This window comes from Genypterus blacodes, unplaced genomic scaffold (genome assembly GCF_046128005.1).
Source record: "Genypterus blacodes isolate CSIRO-AG114 ecotype Tasmania unplaced genomic scaffold, CSIRO-AGI_Gbla_v1 ptg000024l_1, whole genome shotgun sequence".
NCBI lineage: Eukaryota > Metazoa > Chordata > Actinopteri > Ophidiiformes > Ophidiidae > Genypterus > Genypterus blacodes.
Genome location: NW_027466837.1, coordinates 947,501 through 965,484, shown reverse-complemented (window position 1 = coordinate 965,484; position 17,984 = coordinate 947,501). Strand labels below are relative to the sequence as shown.

General features: G+C 49.6%; 1 protein-coding gene across 1 annotated transcript in view; it reads right to left on the bottom strand.

Moving 5' to 3' along the window:
• The window catches only part of tenm1 (teneurin transmembrane protein 1), a 154,235-nt gene that overhangs the window by 4,006 nt on the left and 132,245 nt on the right, over window positions 1-17,984 (bottom strand). The window contains exons 23-35 of the mRNA XM_076143376.1: window positions 17,166-17,249; window positions 16,187-16,381; window positions 14,903-14,990; window positions 13,220-13,416; window positions 12,318-12,631; window positions 11,627-11,799; window positions 9,818-10,062; window positions 8,056-8,349; window positions 6,193-6,437; window positions 5,163-5,305; window positions 3,148-3,359; window positions 2,750-3,051; window positions 1,365-2,071 (exon numbers count right to left, since the gene is read on the bottom strand). Of these exons, the coding sequence (XP_075999491.1) occupies window positions 1,365-2,071; window positions 2,750-3,051; window positions 3,148-3,359; window positions 5,163-5,305; window positions 6,193-6,437; window positions 8,056-8,349; window positions 9,818-10,062; window positions 11,627-11,799; window positions 12,318-12,631; window positions 13,220-13,416; window positions 14,903-14,990; window positions 16,187-16,381; window positions 17,166-17,249 (3,199 nt within the window). The remainder of the gene's footprint in view (window positions 1-1,364; window positions 2,072-2,749; window positions 3,052-3,147; window positions 3,360-5,162; window positions 5,306-6,192; window positions 6,438-8,055; window positions 8,350-9,817; window positions 10,063-11,626; window positions 11,800-12,317; window positions 12,632-13,219; window positions 13,417-14,902; window positions 14,991-16,186; window positions 16,382-17,165; window positions 17,250-17,984) is intronic.

The window sequence follows — 17,984 nt, the reverse complement described above, 5'->3', positions numbered from 1 at the left end:
GAGACAGACAGAGGAGAGAGAGAGACACAGAGACACACAGACACACATATAGACACACAGAGACATACAGAGACACACACACATACAGAGACACACACACACAGACATACACACACACACACATACAGAGACACACACACACACGCACACGCACACATACACATATACACACACACACATATACAGTCACCCACGCACACAGAGACACACACACACACACACACATATACAGTCACACACACACACACACACACACACATATACAGTCACCCACACACACAGACACACACACACACACACATATACAGTCACCCACACACACAGAGACTCATGCACCCACACACACACACACACATAAACAGTCACCCACACACACAGAGACACACACACACACATAAACAGTCACCCACACACACAGAGACACACACACACACACATATACAGTCACCCACATACACAGAGACTCACGCACACACACACACATATACAGTCCCGCACACAGACACACACGCACACACACACACAGGTTGAGCGACAGGTTTGCAGCAGCAGAGTGAGGTTAACAATCCAGTGTGTGAAACAAATCAGGAAGCGTAACATGAAGGAAACAGGAAATGACACATTGAAGGTGACAGAGGCCTCAGCTGACGTCTCCAAGCTGACAAATCAACTTTCCTCTGCAGTAAACACTCTGCTGCAGGAGAACGTGACCAAACACATGAAGCTTCCATTAAGCAGAAGGACGGACGACCCCGCCGCCATCCTGCTTTCATCCTCTCCCTCCATCACCTCTCTCTCTCTCTCTCCCCCCCAGCCACTCTCTCTCTCTCCGTCTCGCCCCCTCACTCTCTCTCTCTGCTTGGCGTCTCTCTCTCTTTTCTCCTCCCCCTCCCTTCCTCTCGCTCTCTCTCTCTCCCTCCTCTCTCTCTCCCCGCTCAGCGTCTCTCTCCCTCCTCTCTCTCTCTCTCTGGTTTGTGTTGTGCCTCTCAGGGAGACGGCGTGTTCTTGACAGCAAACAAAACAAAGCAGTCTGTGTTAAGAAACACGATGATCAGAGACGGGCCGTCCTCTCTGCTGCCTGTACGCTCTGTCTGTCACATCTTCTTCTCTCTGCCGCTCGGCTCACCTGTAGTTTTCCAGCGCGCCCCTTTCACTTCTTCTTCTTCTTCTTCTTCTTCTTCTTTGTGGCAGGCGTGTGTGTGTGTGTGTGGGAGTCGGTGCCGCTGAGCGAAACACTCGCTCTGCGTCGCCGTCACACTGGCATTGTGGCAGCTTGTTTTGAGTCAGTCAGTGATTGGGGTGCGAGGGAGTGTGTGTGTGTGTGAGAGTGTGTGTGAGTGTGTGTGTGACTGCATTCAGCTCACCTGTAGTAAACTGGGTCACCTCCTCCACTCTCCCCACGGGGCAGTTATTCTTGAAGGCGTATACGTTAAAGGGCTTGGGCTCTTTGCTGAGTTCTCCCCACAGCTCGTGGTTGGGGGAGGTCCATCGCCCGGCCAGGGTGTCGTAGTCCCGCCTCCCCAGGTGGACCAGACGCGTGAACGGATCGTACAAGCCGCCGTGGAAGCCGACGACCAGCTGGAAGTCCGTGTTCGTGTCCAGGTAGACCTCTCCGTACGGCGTGTAGAGGATCTCCTTCACCAGCCGGCCCTTGCTGGAGAAGACGGCTCGCGGGCTTCCCACGCTGTCGCACGCCACGTAGTACTCCTCGCCGCTGCTCAGCTCCATGGCGATGAGGTGTCCCTGCAGGTCGTAGTAGAGGGATGTGATCAGGTTGCTGCTGTGGTTGTACAGGTGGCTGACCCTGGTGGGGTTGGACAGGTCGGCGTAGAAGAACTGCAGCTGCTGGCCCTGGCTGCTCTTGGTGGCGACGCGGCGGCCCAGCCCGTCGTAGCGGTACCACACCGAGCGCTCCGTCACGCGGTTGTGGACGCGGGTCAGCAAGCCGTTGGAGTTGTAGTCGAACAGGTCGTTGGCTCGCTGGCGCAGGAAGCCGTCGTCGTCCACGCTGTACTGCAGCTCGCCCAGACGCGTGATGCGGTCTCTCTGGTCGTAACGCAGCGGGGTCAGCCTGAAGAAAAGGGCCGGGGACATCAGCAAACACACGCCAGCAATGATTAACACATGAATAACAACAATAACAACACGTGTTTACATAATGAAGCCTTATTGGTTTGGTTTTCATCTATTATCACTGAGAAACACTCAGACGTGTGACAGCAACACAGCTGTGAGAACGATTTACACCTGGATCTGATCTCTACATTCACCTGTCAACAAGCGTGTGTGTGTGTGTGTGTTTCATAACGTGTGTGTGTTCCGGGGGGGGGGGGAAAGATCACTGACAGCCTGCAAATGACCTGCTAACGTTTCATTCAGAATGTTTAATACAAAAATAAGTAAGGTATGAAACTGTCTGATATGATTTAAAGATTAAAATAATGAAGCAGATTTTCAGTTTGTTTCTACTTTCAGGCAGTTGTAGCTCGTTGTTATTAATGTATAAATGCGACACAGAACCAGACGCTATGCAGTATATCACCCTGCAGGTAACCATGGAAACTATACCTATGCTTCACTCTTCATTAGGAGTTAATCACAGGTAATAAAGACTCAAGCACGAGTGAAACTGAGCACAACTCCAGAAAATAACGCTCATATAACGACTTTATGAGAATTCAGCTTAACACATTAGTTATGTGATTAAAGTCATCAGTCAGATGGTAAGTGTAAGTCTGAGCTCCTCTACCTGGCGCTGGTGCCGTGGCTCAGCAGGTTGATGTTCCCGTTCAGGTCGTAGCTGTAGCGCCACTGCGGCCGCTCGTTGACCGAGGCGCTCTGCAGCTGGCTGTCGGCGTCGTACTCGTAGGTGTAGCGCGTCACGTTGTTGTCCACGCCCACCCTGATGTCGCAGGTGGTGGTGCGGCCCGACGAGTCGTACTGGATGGTCATCCAGTAGGCGATGGACTTGAGGATCTCGTACTGGACCTCCACCACCTGGCCGTAGGAGTTGAAGACCTTGGTGTGCTTCATCAGGTGGGTGGTGATCACCTGAGACCCCCGCAGACAGACAGGTTAGAGATTAGAGCCTCTGAACACTGAAGACCACAGGACAAACATCAAACCCAAACGATCTAATCTGCTTGCCTGGTTGAGGTCGTAGAAGATGACGCTGAACTTGCCGAACTGCTCGACTCTCCCCGACACGTCCACGTATCGATACAGATCTATAGGCAGAGGCGTCTCATTGATCACCGCCTGCATGCTGGTGACCCTGAAGTTGTTGTAGCTGTAATCGAAGCGAGCGTTGACCAAACCCTCCTCGCTGAAGCGGAAGATCTGCCGGCTCGTCAGGGGACCTGCACGGAGAGAACCGGAGCGGATTTGTGTCAGGACCTTCAGCAAATATTGACACGTTGAGCGTTCAAACACACTTCACACACGTGGCACACGGGTGAGCACCGGGCAGCTGCACCGGAGAGACGCTCGCCTAATTAATTAAAATCAAGGACTAATTCAACATCATTAACACAGACGCACGCTGAGCGATCCGTTCCATCTTAACTATCCCCACACCGCCGTGGCATTTCCACCGGTGACCTTTAATACGGAGAGATAATGAAATCTAAAGACAATAGCCATGATGGGCCAATGTGCTGCTTAATGTCAGAACATCAAGTTTAACAACACCATTCATCACCTCTGCTGCCTCTGCTGCTGCTTCTCATCCAGCGTTTGGAAACAGAGCCGCTAATGAAACACCATTACGCCGCGATCTGAGATGACTCTGATTGCAGTTAAAATGACTGACTGTCTCGCCATGGCGACGGTAGCGAGCTGGATTAGCATTACACTCCCTCTCTCTCGCTCCCCCCGCTCTCTCTCTTTGTCTGTAATTTCCGAGGATTGTTGATTCTAAACCTGTGCTAATGGCGGAATGGCAGCAGAAGTGGGAGTGAGATGGAGGCTCTCAGCCCAGGGGAGCCTGCAGTCTGTTCATCTCCTTCCTCTGTCACTTCCCCGCGCTGTCATCTTCCCTTACCTACTCCGTTCCTCTCCCTCGCCCACCTCTCTCTCTCTCTTTCTCTCTGTCCCTTTCCTGTCCCCCGCTCTTCCCCGCCGCCTCTCATGGGACAATTACCGCTATCTCTCCTCTCTCTGACGCTCCGTTTGTTCTGCTGAAATGAGATCAGTTAAAGGAAGGTGAGCGTCCATTCACGGCGAGGGCAAAGCGATAAACACACACACACACACACACACACACACACACACACACACACACACACACACACACACACACACACACACACACACACACACACACACACACACACGCGCACGCTCTGCTGTGCCTCGCAGATTAGCGACACCTGATCGCGGCGAGCCAATCGCCGAGCCGTGTGAAGTGGACCGGTAGAAGAAGATGAGACGCGTCTGGAACTTGAGGGAATTGGTGAGCTGCATTAACAATGGCAGCATCCTTACATACAGTATCTGCTGCCACAGCTGAAGGAGGCACTTAAAGCACGCCTTTGTGGGGTAACACCTACAAGCTGAGCACTTTGTGAGGCGCAGCGGCCCTCCAAACCATCTTCCCCTCCAAAAATACCAAACTGTCACATGAATAGATTCATAATCGAAGTCTCCGGTGAGATTTAATGTTTTTTTTTAGGGGCAGCACAGACGCTTATGGACTCACACAGCACATGTGAGCGCACAACACACACACAGGCTGCCACTCACACACTCACACAGTCACTTGTTTACTTTGATCAGGCAGCCTGATAGTCCAGGTGGGGAGGTAGCAGCCCGGGGTGTGTGTGTGAGTGTGTCTGTGTGTGTGAGTGTGTCTGTGTGTGTGTGTGTGTGTGTGTGCGGGGGATGGGGGGTCTCATATTTAGAGCTGTGGTAGACCACAGTCTCTTCCATCTGTACATTCATTTCTATTCACACTACCAACTGTGGCTATGTCAGTCTCTGATCAAATAAAGCTGCTGCTGACTCAAAACCAGACTGAAATATGGTTTCTGTCTTAACACACACTGTGTGCATGATTGCGCACTTCTTGTCACAGAAGCCCGGAGATGAATTTGCGCCGGGACACATCCTTTTAAATAAAACTTTGATTTGTGTGAGCGGGGCCCTTTAGAGTGTATACGCACCCGTCTGTCTGTATCTTATGGAGCTAATGAAGCCGTTATGGGTGAGATGAATGGTCTTGACGGTGCCGGAGGCCTCGTCGTAAGTAAAGGTCACAAGGGTGGAGTCGTAAACCACCTCGGAGAGCCGCGCCGCCGGTGTGTACCTGCAGAAAGAGTCCAGTGACAGGAGCATCACTCACACAGATCACATGATAAAGTAGCATCGGCTGTTAGGAGTCTAAAGGTAAACACACGAAACATGAAACAAAACAGGAAACAGTATTCTCCGCCGTCCGGTCAGACACACGTAAACATGCTCTCCACCCAGGAGCCTGTTGTTCCTTTTCTTCCTGTTGTTCCGCCTGTTAAGGAACAACTAAGGCTGCATCATCCATCAGCGCTCCATCAAAGTGGGAGCAGATGGTGGAGCAGTTACGGCTTTTCAAATACAGAAAATGAGTCCATTTATTCCAGCCTCCCCTATTGAGCCAATGGGGATAAAGTGCTTTAAACGCCACAACTCTGCCAAAAAGCATCAGTCCTTTATCTTTCATCAGAATCACATCAGCGTGTCTGAGATATGATGATCGGAGCTGTGACCTTTAATCATCCTCCCCGAGAGGCCAATCAGTGTGATTTGTAAGGACGGCGGGATGAAGAGGACGTTGCATGTTTTGTGTCGTTTACAGCGCCGTCAAAGAAGAAAAAAAGACTTTTTGAAGGAAGTTTTGACAGCGGCGGTTATTTATAACGTCTTCATCGCATCTCTAATGGTTGAATACGCTGGACGGCTGTGCCAAGGTGCAGAACGCCTCCAAGTTTAATTGAAAGCGAACCAAAACAGCACAAAGGAGCAGGGGAAGTATTATGAAAACACACGTTAAAGAAGATTTATGTGAGATAAACAAACACAGACTGAAGAGAAAAACACGCTCTGCTGTGACGAGGCTTCACTGAGAGAAGCAGGGGGCAGAAACAGGCTTACAGTCCAGTGCCTTGCTCAAGGGCAAAGGCAGGGAGATTCTGGTCTTTGCCGGATCCAGACCCGTACCTGTATATGACGCTGCGTCCCGTCCCCAGGTACTGAGACCTCAGCAGCCGGCCGTCCAGGGTGAAGTCCTGCAGGAAGGAGGCTTGGCTGTCGGGGGGAGTGTACACGTTCCTGTAGTAGCCGATGGACAGCAGCGACTGCAGGGTGTGTTTCACCATGCTGGGCATCGTCACGGCGACCAGGCGGTCCGTTGGGTCGTAGTCGAACACGTAGCGGCGCTGGCTGTGGAGGAGGAGCATAATGGACTGTGCAGGGACAGAGAGAGAGGGAGAGGGAGAGAGAGAGAAAGAGAGAGGGAGAGAGAGACAGAGAGAGTGAGAGAGAGAGAGAGAGACACACACAGTGAGTGAGTGAGTGAGTGAGTGAGTGAGTGAGTGAGTGAGTGAGTGAGAGAGAGAGAGAGAGAGAGAGAGAGAGAGAGAGAGAGAGAGAGAGAGAGAGAGAGAGAGAGAGAGAGAGAGCTGTTATTCTCAGACGAGCTGGATTGGAGCTCTCTTTTTTATATCTCATTTTATTTCCTGGCCCCACAGAGGAGGAACCTCCTCTCGCCAATTGACGTAAACCAAAACTAAAGTCTGATCTCTGTAATTATGAGTTTGGAGCGTTTCAATTTGATTTCACTTCCTGTTTAGACAGAATCAAGCCGGCTCTCTTCCGTGTCAGAGCTCTTCTTCAGGTGTGATACCAAAGTCTTAATCATTCATGAGGATGTTATTAATATCTAAATGCTTCTGTGCTCAAATCCAAATTACACTCTAATTCTGTCCAGGACACTAAAAATATTTCAGCTGGGATATTATTTCATTCATTATTTCAATTAATTCCAAAAGGACGTAAATTAAACCTTCTGGTCTCTATGAGGCTCATCACACATTTAAAGAGACAGTACGGAATTTTTGTTTTGCACATTTTTCAGTCACGTTCTCATCAAACGCTGTGAAACGTTCAAACTGTGTTCTTTCTTTTCTAACATACCGCTGTGGTTCTCACCGTGGGAAGCGTGGCACCTACAGGGGGAGGCGTGGCACCTACAGGGGGAGGCGTGGCACCTACAGGGGGCCAGCAGACTTGCTGTGCCCTCGCGTGACTCGATCGTTCAGATGTGTATCGAGCAATTGATTCATAGTGATATTTCCGTTCACACTCGTAGGCGACGTCTTCACCTTATTCAGATTATTCTTCTTCATCTGAAACATGACATTGCCCTCTGTTTCCTGGGCAACACCCTGACGGGGGTCGTACGTTGGTGAACGTGTCAGACTAGACCAGTTATTGAGATGAGTCATGGGCGAGGGCACGGCACGGCACGACCTTCGAGAACCATTGTCCTAATGACATCAATGGAAAGTAACACTTGTCTCAAATGGTCTCTAGTTCATGTAAAGTACTTTAACCACTTTCATTTGTATGTATTAACCCCTCACAGTGAGGACCAGGTCATCTTTAGAGCCCCAAACTTAAGTCTGCAAAGCCAAACTTTACTTTTTATAAATCTATTTTGCCTCCGTAAACATCCGTCGTGAACTTTGACTTTTTTTTCTGCACTTCACTTGGTGTTCCAGTTATTCATTCCAACACATTTGGGCTCTGGAACCGGACTTTGAACTTTTTTTGCTTATCTAAAAATACTAAAAAGCAGCATGTGAACCTTACAAAACTAAATTCTAACTAAATTTTGTTCCTAGGCAAGAAGCCTGGAAAACTGGAGAGGAAACACACACGTGATGGATTTCTGCTGTGCTGATAACAAAGAAGAAACCAAATGAAACAGGAGTGAAACTATCAAACGCTTCTCAGCAGGGGGGCGACCACAGAAACCTTCACATCCTCGTCGGCTCTCTCACACTCAGACGCCGCTCTTACTCTGTCTGCATACGTGTAGCTCCAGATCTTCCCGTTCACCCAGGATCTGGACACCACCCTGTCGCTCTCGTACTCCAGCCGCTCAGACCAGTCCCCGCGGTGGATGGCCGCCAGGAGGCCCCCCGCCGAGTAGCTGATGTTGACCTCTGTGTACTTGCTGCTAGGCGACCAGACGATGGGACGGCCCAGTGCGTCGTACTGGATGTGGAGGGTGAACTTCCTGTGGTCGTCGTAGATCTTCCCCACGCGGGTGCTCTGGTCGAAGTCGATGGAGAGCAGGTTCCTGTTATGGGCCTGGAAAAGAGAGAGAGAGAGAGAGAGAGAGAGAGAGAGAGAGAGAGAGAGAGAGAGAGAGGGAGGGGGGCGAGCGAGCGCCGGGTGGGAGAACAAAACAAAATAAAAGTTAAAGATATTTTTTTTAATTTTACTGCTTTATAATCATGATAAATTACAAATAAAGGCCAGAGACAGATATAAATGGAGTGGCGTGTCTCTGCAGTGATTCCATTAGTTCAGATAAATGAATTGTGACATTAAGAGCAAAGCAGGCCGGCATAATAACAATAAATTGCCTTGTGAATAAGTGAGCGAGCGAGCGAGCGAGTCCCGAGGTTTGCTAATTAATTAGTACACATAAAATGTCCTTTCCTGTGAAACATACAGCAGTGTGTGTGTGTGTGTGTGTGTGTGTGTGTGTGTGTGTGTGTGCGTGCGTGCCGTGGAAAGGTGAGAGAAGAGGTGTTTGTGTTGATGTGTAATCTTGGGAAAGTACATCTTAGAGTCATTTGACCTCCGGTGACATCAGCGCTCACTTCACAGCTTCTGTTTTGACGTAATGCAACACTGGTGCCACTGATTTGGCGAACAGTGTGTGTGTGTGTGTGGAGGTGACATTTGTGATTACGACATGGTGAGAGCTTAAAGGTCAGATTAGGTAACCCTGGGTAACATGCAGAGCCGAGCACTGCAGAGCTCTGTGGTCACGTCCTGTGTTTGTGTGTTTGTGTGTTTGTTCTCCTACAGAAAAGACACAAAGACTTCAGGCTCGTTTCCTAGAGAGGTGGGATTTGAGTCTAGAAGGATCTGGATCAGGATTTTAGAAAACAACTATGAAACAAAACAATTTGTGTAAGTGTGAGATGATCACCAAGCTGAACTCAACACGGATCTTAAAGGATCAGCTGTGACATGTGGATTCTGTGATGGATTACAGGACAAAGTCACTCTGATTCCAGTCATAACAACGGATTTAACTGTTTTCATGCTGTGGAATTGGAGAGATTTCTTTTAAAATAAATGGTTTTATCATTCTGTGTCGAATCAAAACAACAAGCAAACATTTTTCGATTTTGGATTTAAAAAGTGTGCGTGTTTAGGGCTGAATAGCTGCGGGCCTTTTGACACACATACAAGCACCCTCTAAAGCTCCACACACACACACAGGAACACACACACAGGAACAAACACCCACCACACACACGCGCAGAAGAAACATGTTTATTTAATGTCGCAATAAATTTAAAATTCTGTTTTTATTGAACTTATTTTGTTAATATTATTAAGTGTTACATTTTTATGAAATAGTTTGATTTGATGGTTTTTCACGATTAAATAAAATAAATCAAAACACATTTTAAAACTGTATCTGAAAAATAAATAAAATGAAAAACTCTGGATGACTCATGTATGATTTCATGGTACTGATACGGTATGAGACTTCACATTGGCCTTGGTGTGTGTGTGTGTGTGTGTGTGTGTGTACCCTGAGCCTGCGTTCGTAGGTGCTGTAGTTGGTCTTGCTCTGCTCCTTCCTCTGCCTCCACTCGATCAGGCTGGGGGCGTGGTCTCCCGGCAGGCTGATGTTGCAGCGGCTGGCCGTGGGGCTGACTCCTCCCCCTGCGGGCCCTGGGAGGAGGGGCTCCGTGATGAGTGACAGCTCCATCCCACTCGCCAGCGACACCAGGAACGACCCGTCTGCACTCACCCTGTAGGAGCTCTGAGCGTGGTCTGCAGGGGGTCGCACACACCACACACACACACACACACACACACACACACACAGGCACAGACACGTATAACCACATGTGCAAATATGCAACAACAGTAGAAAAAAGTGTGAAAAAACACTCTGTGCTTCTCACAGAGCAGCTAATCAATGTGACACGATGCAGGCGACATCATAAAGTCATGAACGCACGTCGGGGCTTTTGATTCAGAGAGAAGAGAAGGGCGAGCGAGGGGTAGAGCGAGGGGTAGAGCGAGGGGGCGAGCGAGGTGGTGGGGTCATGAGATCTTCACACATTGACCAAGGTTTCTCAGAAACACTGTGTGCCGTCTTTATCGTAGACGTGCAGCAGCGTTTTGGCGGCAGCGGCGGCAGCAGCAGCAGAGCAGGTGTTGCTCCTCTTCTGAGTAAGACTGCAGGAAGATTAAAGTGAGTAAGTGAGTGAGATTTATCGCTCAGTCTCGTGTCTCTGATTCATTTTGGAAAAGCAAAAAAAAACTAATAACAAAGTTGTGGAAATAATCGTAAAAAAAGTGAGATATTCTAATCGTAAAAACTCAACGCGGCTAATAAACCGGGTGGCTGCTTCCATTCCCTCGTCCCCGTTAAGAGCTCAGTCTGTACATATGGTTATTGTTGCCTCACAGGCAGAGCAGACGACATCATGAGAGTCTGTGGGTGGGGGGAGGAGGAGGGGAGGGGCGGGGGGCATTCTGAGGTAGGGGCTCATTTCCACTCTTTCCTGGCAGCACTGTCACACTGTATCACTGTGCACAGGCCTGGGTACGTACGTGTGTGTGTGTGTGTGTGTGTGTGTGTGTTACAACAGTTTTTCCTTCCCCGCAGTCCTGTCATTGTGACAACTGCTAGAAAGCAATTAAAGAGATGACATGAGAGGAAACGGCTCCCATGAGCAGCTTCTCCTCTCCACTCTCATATTCCCGTCTTCTCATCTCTGCCCTCTTTTTCCATTTTACCCCGGCACTTAGATATTTCACCAGACCGCCGCATTTGCCTTGAAAAACTCCCTTTTTTTTGCGAATAAAAAAAGCAGCAGAAAGCACTTCCTCGGACCATCAGTCTGGTTATGTAAAGAGGACGGAGCTGGAATTATTTATAGGACGGATTAAATTCTTCTTAAAGCAGAGCGGGGGAATCTGCTTTAGCATCAAGAGAAGAAGAAGAAGTAGAAGGAGGAGAAGAAGGAAACAAAGAGGAAGGAGAAGGAGAAGAAGAAGAAGAAGAAGAAGAAGAAGAAGAAGAAGAAGGAGAAGAAGAGGAGCGCACGGCAACCAAAGTTACAGCAACATTATTGCAGCCATAAATGTTTAATCATCAGTGTAACCTCTCAGTCTGTCCTCCTCATACTTCTGTGGACGCTGTCTCAAGGTGAGGACGAGCACGAGACTCATAAACGCTGCGGGGGAACGAATGTGGCAAACGAGACGGGCGCATGGTGGTCGGGGGGGCTGCATCTTTCCTGTTTATGGCCATTTGATTCGTGTGTGTGTGTGTGTGGTTAGTCACATGCCGCTCTGGTTTTCCGATGCAAGTGCTGATCTTCACCTTGCTTAAAGGTGTAGATGGTGTCGCTGGCAGACAAGTTGGTGCTGGTGACAAAGTTCTCGCGGTTGGAAGCTTCAACCTCCACCCGAGACCAGCGCTCCAGGTTACCGTGGAAACCGCTCACCTCACCCGTGGGGAGGGTGATGTTGGTCACGCGGCCCTCGCCGTTGTACCTTCGAAAAAGTGCAAACACATTAGAGGAAAATGATCACACACACAAACACACACGCTCAGGCACACACACACACACACCAACATTGACACTGAGGAAGTGTCAACAATGATTTATAACTGTAATTATCCAGCTGTGGAATATAAGACAAAGAATACATTGGCAGCACTGAATAATCCAGACAGATGTGTGTGTGTGTGTGTGTGTGTGTGTGTGTATGTACGTGATCTAAATGTAGCAAATACGTCCTTGAGTTAATTAGGCTCTTAATACCAAGAAACTACAAAGAGGAGAAATAATCTGCATCACACCAAAGTGATGGTGTTTCCATAGTTACCACCAGATGGCACTCACATAACTCACATGGCGAGATGCCCACATGGACTCTGTCCCAGATTAACACGCGTGTACATGCACAAACACGCAGACACCCGGCAAGACAGACAGAGAGACAGAGAGACAGACAGAGAGACAGACAGGCAGACAGGAAAGCAGAGGCAGAGAAAGATGTAAACTTACTCATAAACAGTGGTCCAACTGTTCTCATCACTCTTGGTTGCTAGGAGACCCGTGTTGCCATGGTAAGTGATGTGGGCGATGTCATGGCCTTGGGCTGACACCTTCCTCAGTGTTCCACTGTTGCTAAGCGACAGCCAGTACACCTGTCCGCCAGGCTGCGCTAGCCAGAGCGGCACTCCGTGAGCGTCTCTCCTCACCTGGAGACCCTGACCGTCCCGACCCACCAGACCCAACAGCTGGCCGTCAGCGCCGTACGTGAAGTTATACAGGAAGTGGCCGGTGATCAGGTGCTTGGTGAATAGGTGGGAGCCGTTCTGGAGGGAGAGAGAGACAGGGAGAGAGAGAGAGACAGGGAGGGAGGGAGAGAGAGACAGGGAGACAGATATGGTTTGGATCTAGGATCTAGGAACCTGATTCTGGTTCGGTCCAAATCATATTCAGTCTAACTGGGTCCAGGCTGGCTGTTGTGCTAATGCAGTTGGTCTCCGTGACAACACGTCTTCTGAGCACCAGACTTCCTGTCAGCTCTCAGTACAGAACTTTACTCTCAGTGCAGAAGGAGAAAGTTGGACCTCCAATTATTTTAAAAACTAGTCTTTGAGGTGTGTTTGAGTCTAATGTGATGTTGATACTTGGACACGTAGCTCCTCTCTCTCCTCTCCCTCCTCACTCTCTCCTCTCTGCTTGGCTCTGCTCATTCTAATTATCCTCAGGTGTGTTTTCAGGTTGGGTTTCCCTTTTTTGAAGATTAATTTATGCAAAGGGAACTTTTCCAGGTTCATGTTTTGGAATGGATTTTAGAAACGCTCTCATGCGGATGCGATGGTACTCAGCCAGCAGAACACTTAACATGTAAACACACACACTCTGTAAACGGAGCCCGTGTGTGTCTGTGCACGCACCTGGCTGAAGACGTAGAGCTCCTGGTCCAGAGGGGAGCTGATCTCCACCAGGCCGGCCGGGCTGGGCTGAGGCTGGTTGGGGCTGACGGCTCGGATCCGGATGTTGCCCAGATCGGCGATATACAGGGTCCCGTTGGGCGCCACAGTCAGGGAGGAGGGGGCCTTCAGGCGGGAGTCTCGGGCGTAACCGCTATCACCTGAGGAGAGACGCAGAACCGAGGCATCGCTTCAGTGAGGACAAACTATTTCTGAGCGAAATGCGACATGAGGAGCGAGAAATCAACATCTTAGACACAAAAACAAGTCTGAGCCAGCGTGCGAGAGTTTGGCTTATCAGTTCAGCTCAGGACCAGAGCGGGCCAGGCCACCACAGAGGGGATGTGGTCTCCTTATGAGTAACCTGGGCCTTATCAGATGGCGGTGGGAGCCTGAACGGATGGAGACGCCTGTGGTCTGTCAGCAGGGTGAGGGAGGGGGCGTGTCCTGTGGAGGCTGCAGCAGGTCTGTGATGAGTCGCTGCAGACAGCAGGTGGAACTTTATCTCTCCACAACATGCACGAGGCGTGTGGTGTGTGTGAATGCCTGTGTGCATATTCATGTCTGTTTGTGTTGTGCCTGTGTGTGCGCATATGTGTGCATGTTCAAAGCCACCGCATGTGTGTGTGTGTGTGTGTGTGTGTGTTTACGGTGAAGGGATGGAAGCGGAAAGCATCTGAAGAGAGTAATCATCTGTTAACAGCAAGACATGATTGAAAATATGCAAAGTACAGCCCAAGAAATAGGGATGGTTACAGCCCATTGGCTTGTGGCATGGCAGAGACACTTCCCTCCATTTTGAATAGAAAAGAGACAGATTTTTATGAGCAGAATTAAATGATAAAATCACATCCTGTGACACTTACAATGAAAGCACGGCCTAACTGTCAAAGGAACATCTGCGTGTTTGTCTGGTCCTTTTCTTCTCCCCTCTATTACATCTCAGGTGCCCTACCATGATGCACACACACACACACACACACACACACTCAGCGCTTCAAACCTCAGAGCTTTTTCTCTCGCCAGCTGAAATCTGAATGGATTTGAATGGAAGAAGGTTTCTACTGAAAATGAGACGGCAGAAGAAGAGGCGTCGCTGTGAATACAAACAAAAATAAACCAACACGTGCAGCCTCGCCGACACACACACACACACACACACACACACACACACGCTTTCACATGCTCCCTAACATCGTGCAGTTATTTTGAACACACTCTCCATTACTTACATAGGCAGCTTTCAGCATAATTGCCTTTTATATTTCAAAAGGCGGTGGGCAGCCAAAGCCTTTTTCACAGATTCAAATGTTATCTATGTAAATGAGTCCTGCTAATAAAATCAAAAACAATGATCAAGACAAGATTTTCAATTAATGGCAGTTCAGTCGCGGCTTGTTTTTCTACAAACACACACACACACACACACACACGCGCGCACACACACACACACACACACACACACACACACACACTTCTGACGCCGTTTGTCTCAATTAAATTACATCTTTTTTATTCTGTCGTCCCATTATGCACAATCTATTACATACATATTTTTCCCGGTCACACAAAAAGCTCCCGCAGCTCGCCAGCCAGCCTCTGTGTGTGTGTGTGTGTGTGTGTGTGTGTGTGTGTCTGATGACCCACCAGAGAAGCAGTCACAGTTGGGGTCTATTTTACAGTCGCAGTCCGTTGGCGCTCCTGAGATCACCGATATCTCCCCGTTGGTCGACACCTGCGGGACATTGAAAAGCGCACACACACACACACACACACACACACGTCACACACACGGTTACTAAACACACTGTAATATCACCGCAGAAAACACAAGATCATGTTTGAACCACGTCTAATCTGCGCTCCCCAGCTGGATAATAACAGCCTTCCATCAGCACTTCAGCTGACAATGTGGATTAATGATGAGAAATGAAATCAGAGGCGAGCGATGAAGAGGAGGCTCAGTTGTGCGTGCCAAACCGGGAGAAGCTCCGGGGTCTCACTGTGTCGCTACACAAATCAAACACACGGAGCAATTGCAGTGTTTGAGAAAAATCTCTATTGAACTAAGTGTGTTTGATGAAGGAAAGAGGCGTCGGCACGGTGACACCGGGTCGCCAGGCAGCCGGTCCCATCGCCGGGTTTGATCCATCAGCAGGAGGCCACACAGAAACATTGGATTTGTCACGGAGCAGCGAGTTTATAGATCCCTAATGACGACTTTAGCTTTAATGTGAGTGTGTGTGTGTGTGTGTGTGTGTGTGTGTGTGTGTGTGTGTGTGACGCACATCCAGAGCTCGACACACAGCGACAGATCGATGTTTGGTCTTATAGCTGGTTAGGATCTAGTTTGGATCATTAATAGAAGTGCTTCACACCTTTAGACGTGAGGCAGCGTCGGGCTTTGAGTCAAAACACACACACACACACACACACATATATATCAGAAGGTAAGGAGGAAGATGGAAGCAGCTGCTCATCACCTCAGATCAGCTGACTGAAGCTGGAGGCAGAGCTGACTGAAGCTACTGTTCACATTCAGCTTTCAGATAAAACTTCTTGCCAATATTTAAAGTACGGCAGTGACGAGAATGCAAATGAGACAAACTGTGGCAACTTCACACACAAACCAGAGAGGAACAGAAAGGAGAAGCACAACACACACACAACACACACACACACACACACACACACACACACACACACTGGACGAGCTCTTTAATGAGTTCACACTTTGTTGTAGCCTTTTGTCAACACAGTTTCTTGGTAAATGCATTTATTCAGCTGGCATCACTCTCTGCTCATTACAGTGTTTACTTGGCTGAAGACTTTCCATCAGAGCTGAAGTCAGACTCCAGTTTGTGTCGGAAATTAGCATAGAAGTCCTTGGAAAGGGAACGCGGCCCGGAGGTGTGTGAGAGTCCGACTGACCTGCTGGATGCGGTTGATCCGTCTCTCGTCCGTCTCGGCGATGAACAGCGTGCCCAGGTGTGAGAGGGCGATGGCCTTGGCCGCCTCCAGGGTGGCTCGGACCGCCGCCCGGCTCACCAGGTGGTGGTCAATACCCGGCACCTGGCAGTGGATAGGACGCCCGGCCACGATCCGGACCTGGAGGCCCTCTGACACCTGAGTGAGCGGGGCGGCGAGAAGGTCGACGGCGTTATAAAACACAGTTTCAGCAGAAGAAGAAGAAACACAACAACAACAGGCTCTATCTATTCCATGTGGAGGAAACGTTTAATGAAGGTTTTAACCTGATTTGCTCTGCAGCCGTCTGCTGTTAGCCTCGCAGCTTAATTGAGATGCTGTGTGACACACGGCGTCTGATTAACCGCTCCGTCACTCAACGCTGTGGCCGTCAAGCCATCAGATAGATTTCTGGCACGTCAGGAAATGTGACCGTCTGGCTGTCAGAGCGAGCCGTTCTGCAAGACGTTTTTCCTCCACTATCCCCCCGAGGGCGCCCTTGCGAGCTCGCTGTGACACCATGACATCACCAGCCCGCCTCTGCAGGTCCGTACTGGCCTTTCTCTCTCTTCCCTGCCGTGCCCTCCTCTTCTCTACGGGCGCTGTACGTGTGAGGAAGCTGCCTCCACGCCTGAGTGAGACTTTATTGGAAGTGACAGCGGGCAAAACTGTAAACGTGGAGTGTGAGCGCCGGCGTCGAGGCTTGTCGATCACAACGCACAATGCCAGTATAGAAATTGCGGTCTTTACAGCGAACAGCGTTACTTTGCTCCTACAGTGCTTTGAAAACAACTGCTTCAGAACCTGTTGAAGGCCTTTTACATAATTCTCTTTCTTAATTGGCCTCACCCCGTCTGAGGGTGACAGCACTGCAATTTGCCGTCTGCGAGTTAAGAAACACAACAGGAAACCAAAGAGGAAAGAGTTTTTCTCCGTTTTTTACCTGGAGGACGATGTTGTTATCCAGAATGTAGAGCGAGTTGTCCAGAGGGTTGATGGCTAGATCTGTGGGCCACTCTAGACGGACCTGTGAGATCAGAACACACACACACACACACACACACACACACACACACACACACACAGACAGAGACAGAGACGTTACCGCACAACAGAATCACGTTGCCGTTAAACACACAAACAAAAGATGAAAACCTGAGCTGTAACCGACCACGCGAGTCAATTTACAGGTGATACAAGTAATATCTCCACAATAACAGAGAGCGCCGGACCCCCCTGACCCTCGGCGCTCATGAGAAGGTCAGCGGCGGGCAGGGAGCCTTCCCAGTATTTATTCAAGACTCACACCAGCTCACCTCGGCTCTGTTCCAAATGTCAGCCAATAACCACGATCGCTGCCTGCTCAAATAACACACCGTGCCTGCTGACACCGCGGGGGGTCAGGAACAGACAAACCCGCACCTACACCGCTACGCAGCCGCCCACACACACACACACGGACTGACACACACACACACACACGTGGACAGACACAGTGACTCACACACACAAACAAACGTGTGTCCGCTGTGCAGAGCGGGCGGCGCGGCTGAGGGATCAGCGAGGTGATTGATGACTCGGAGGATGGATTGGTAAATAAATGGATCATGTTAAATTGCCGCTGACATGTCCAATTATAGGCTCTGTCAAATGAGAGAGAGGAGGGGTGAGTCTGTAATCCCATTTTAAGAGGCGGAGGGATTCATCAGGCAGGACGCTCGCCCTGTCCTCAGCCAAAGAGGACACACACATCAAACCTCTC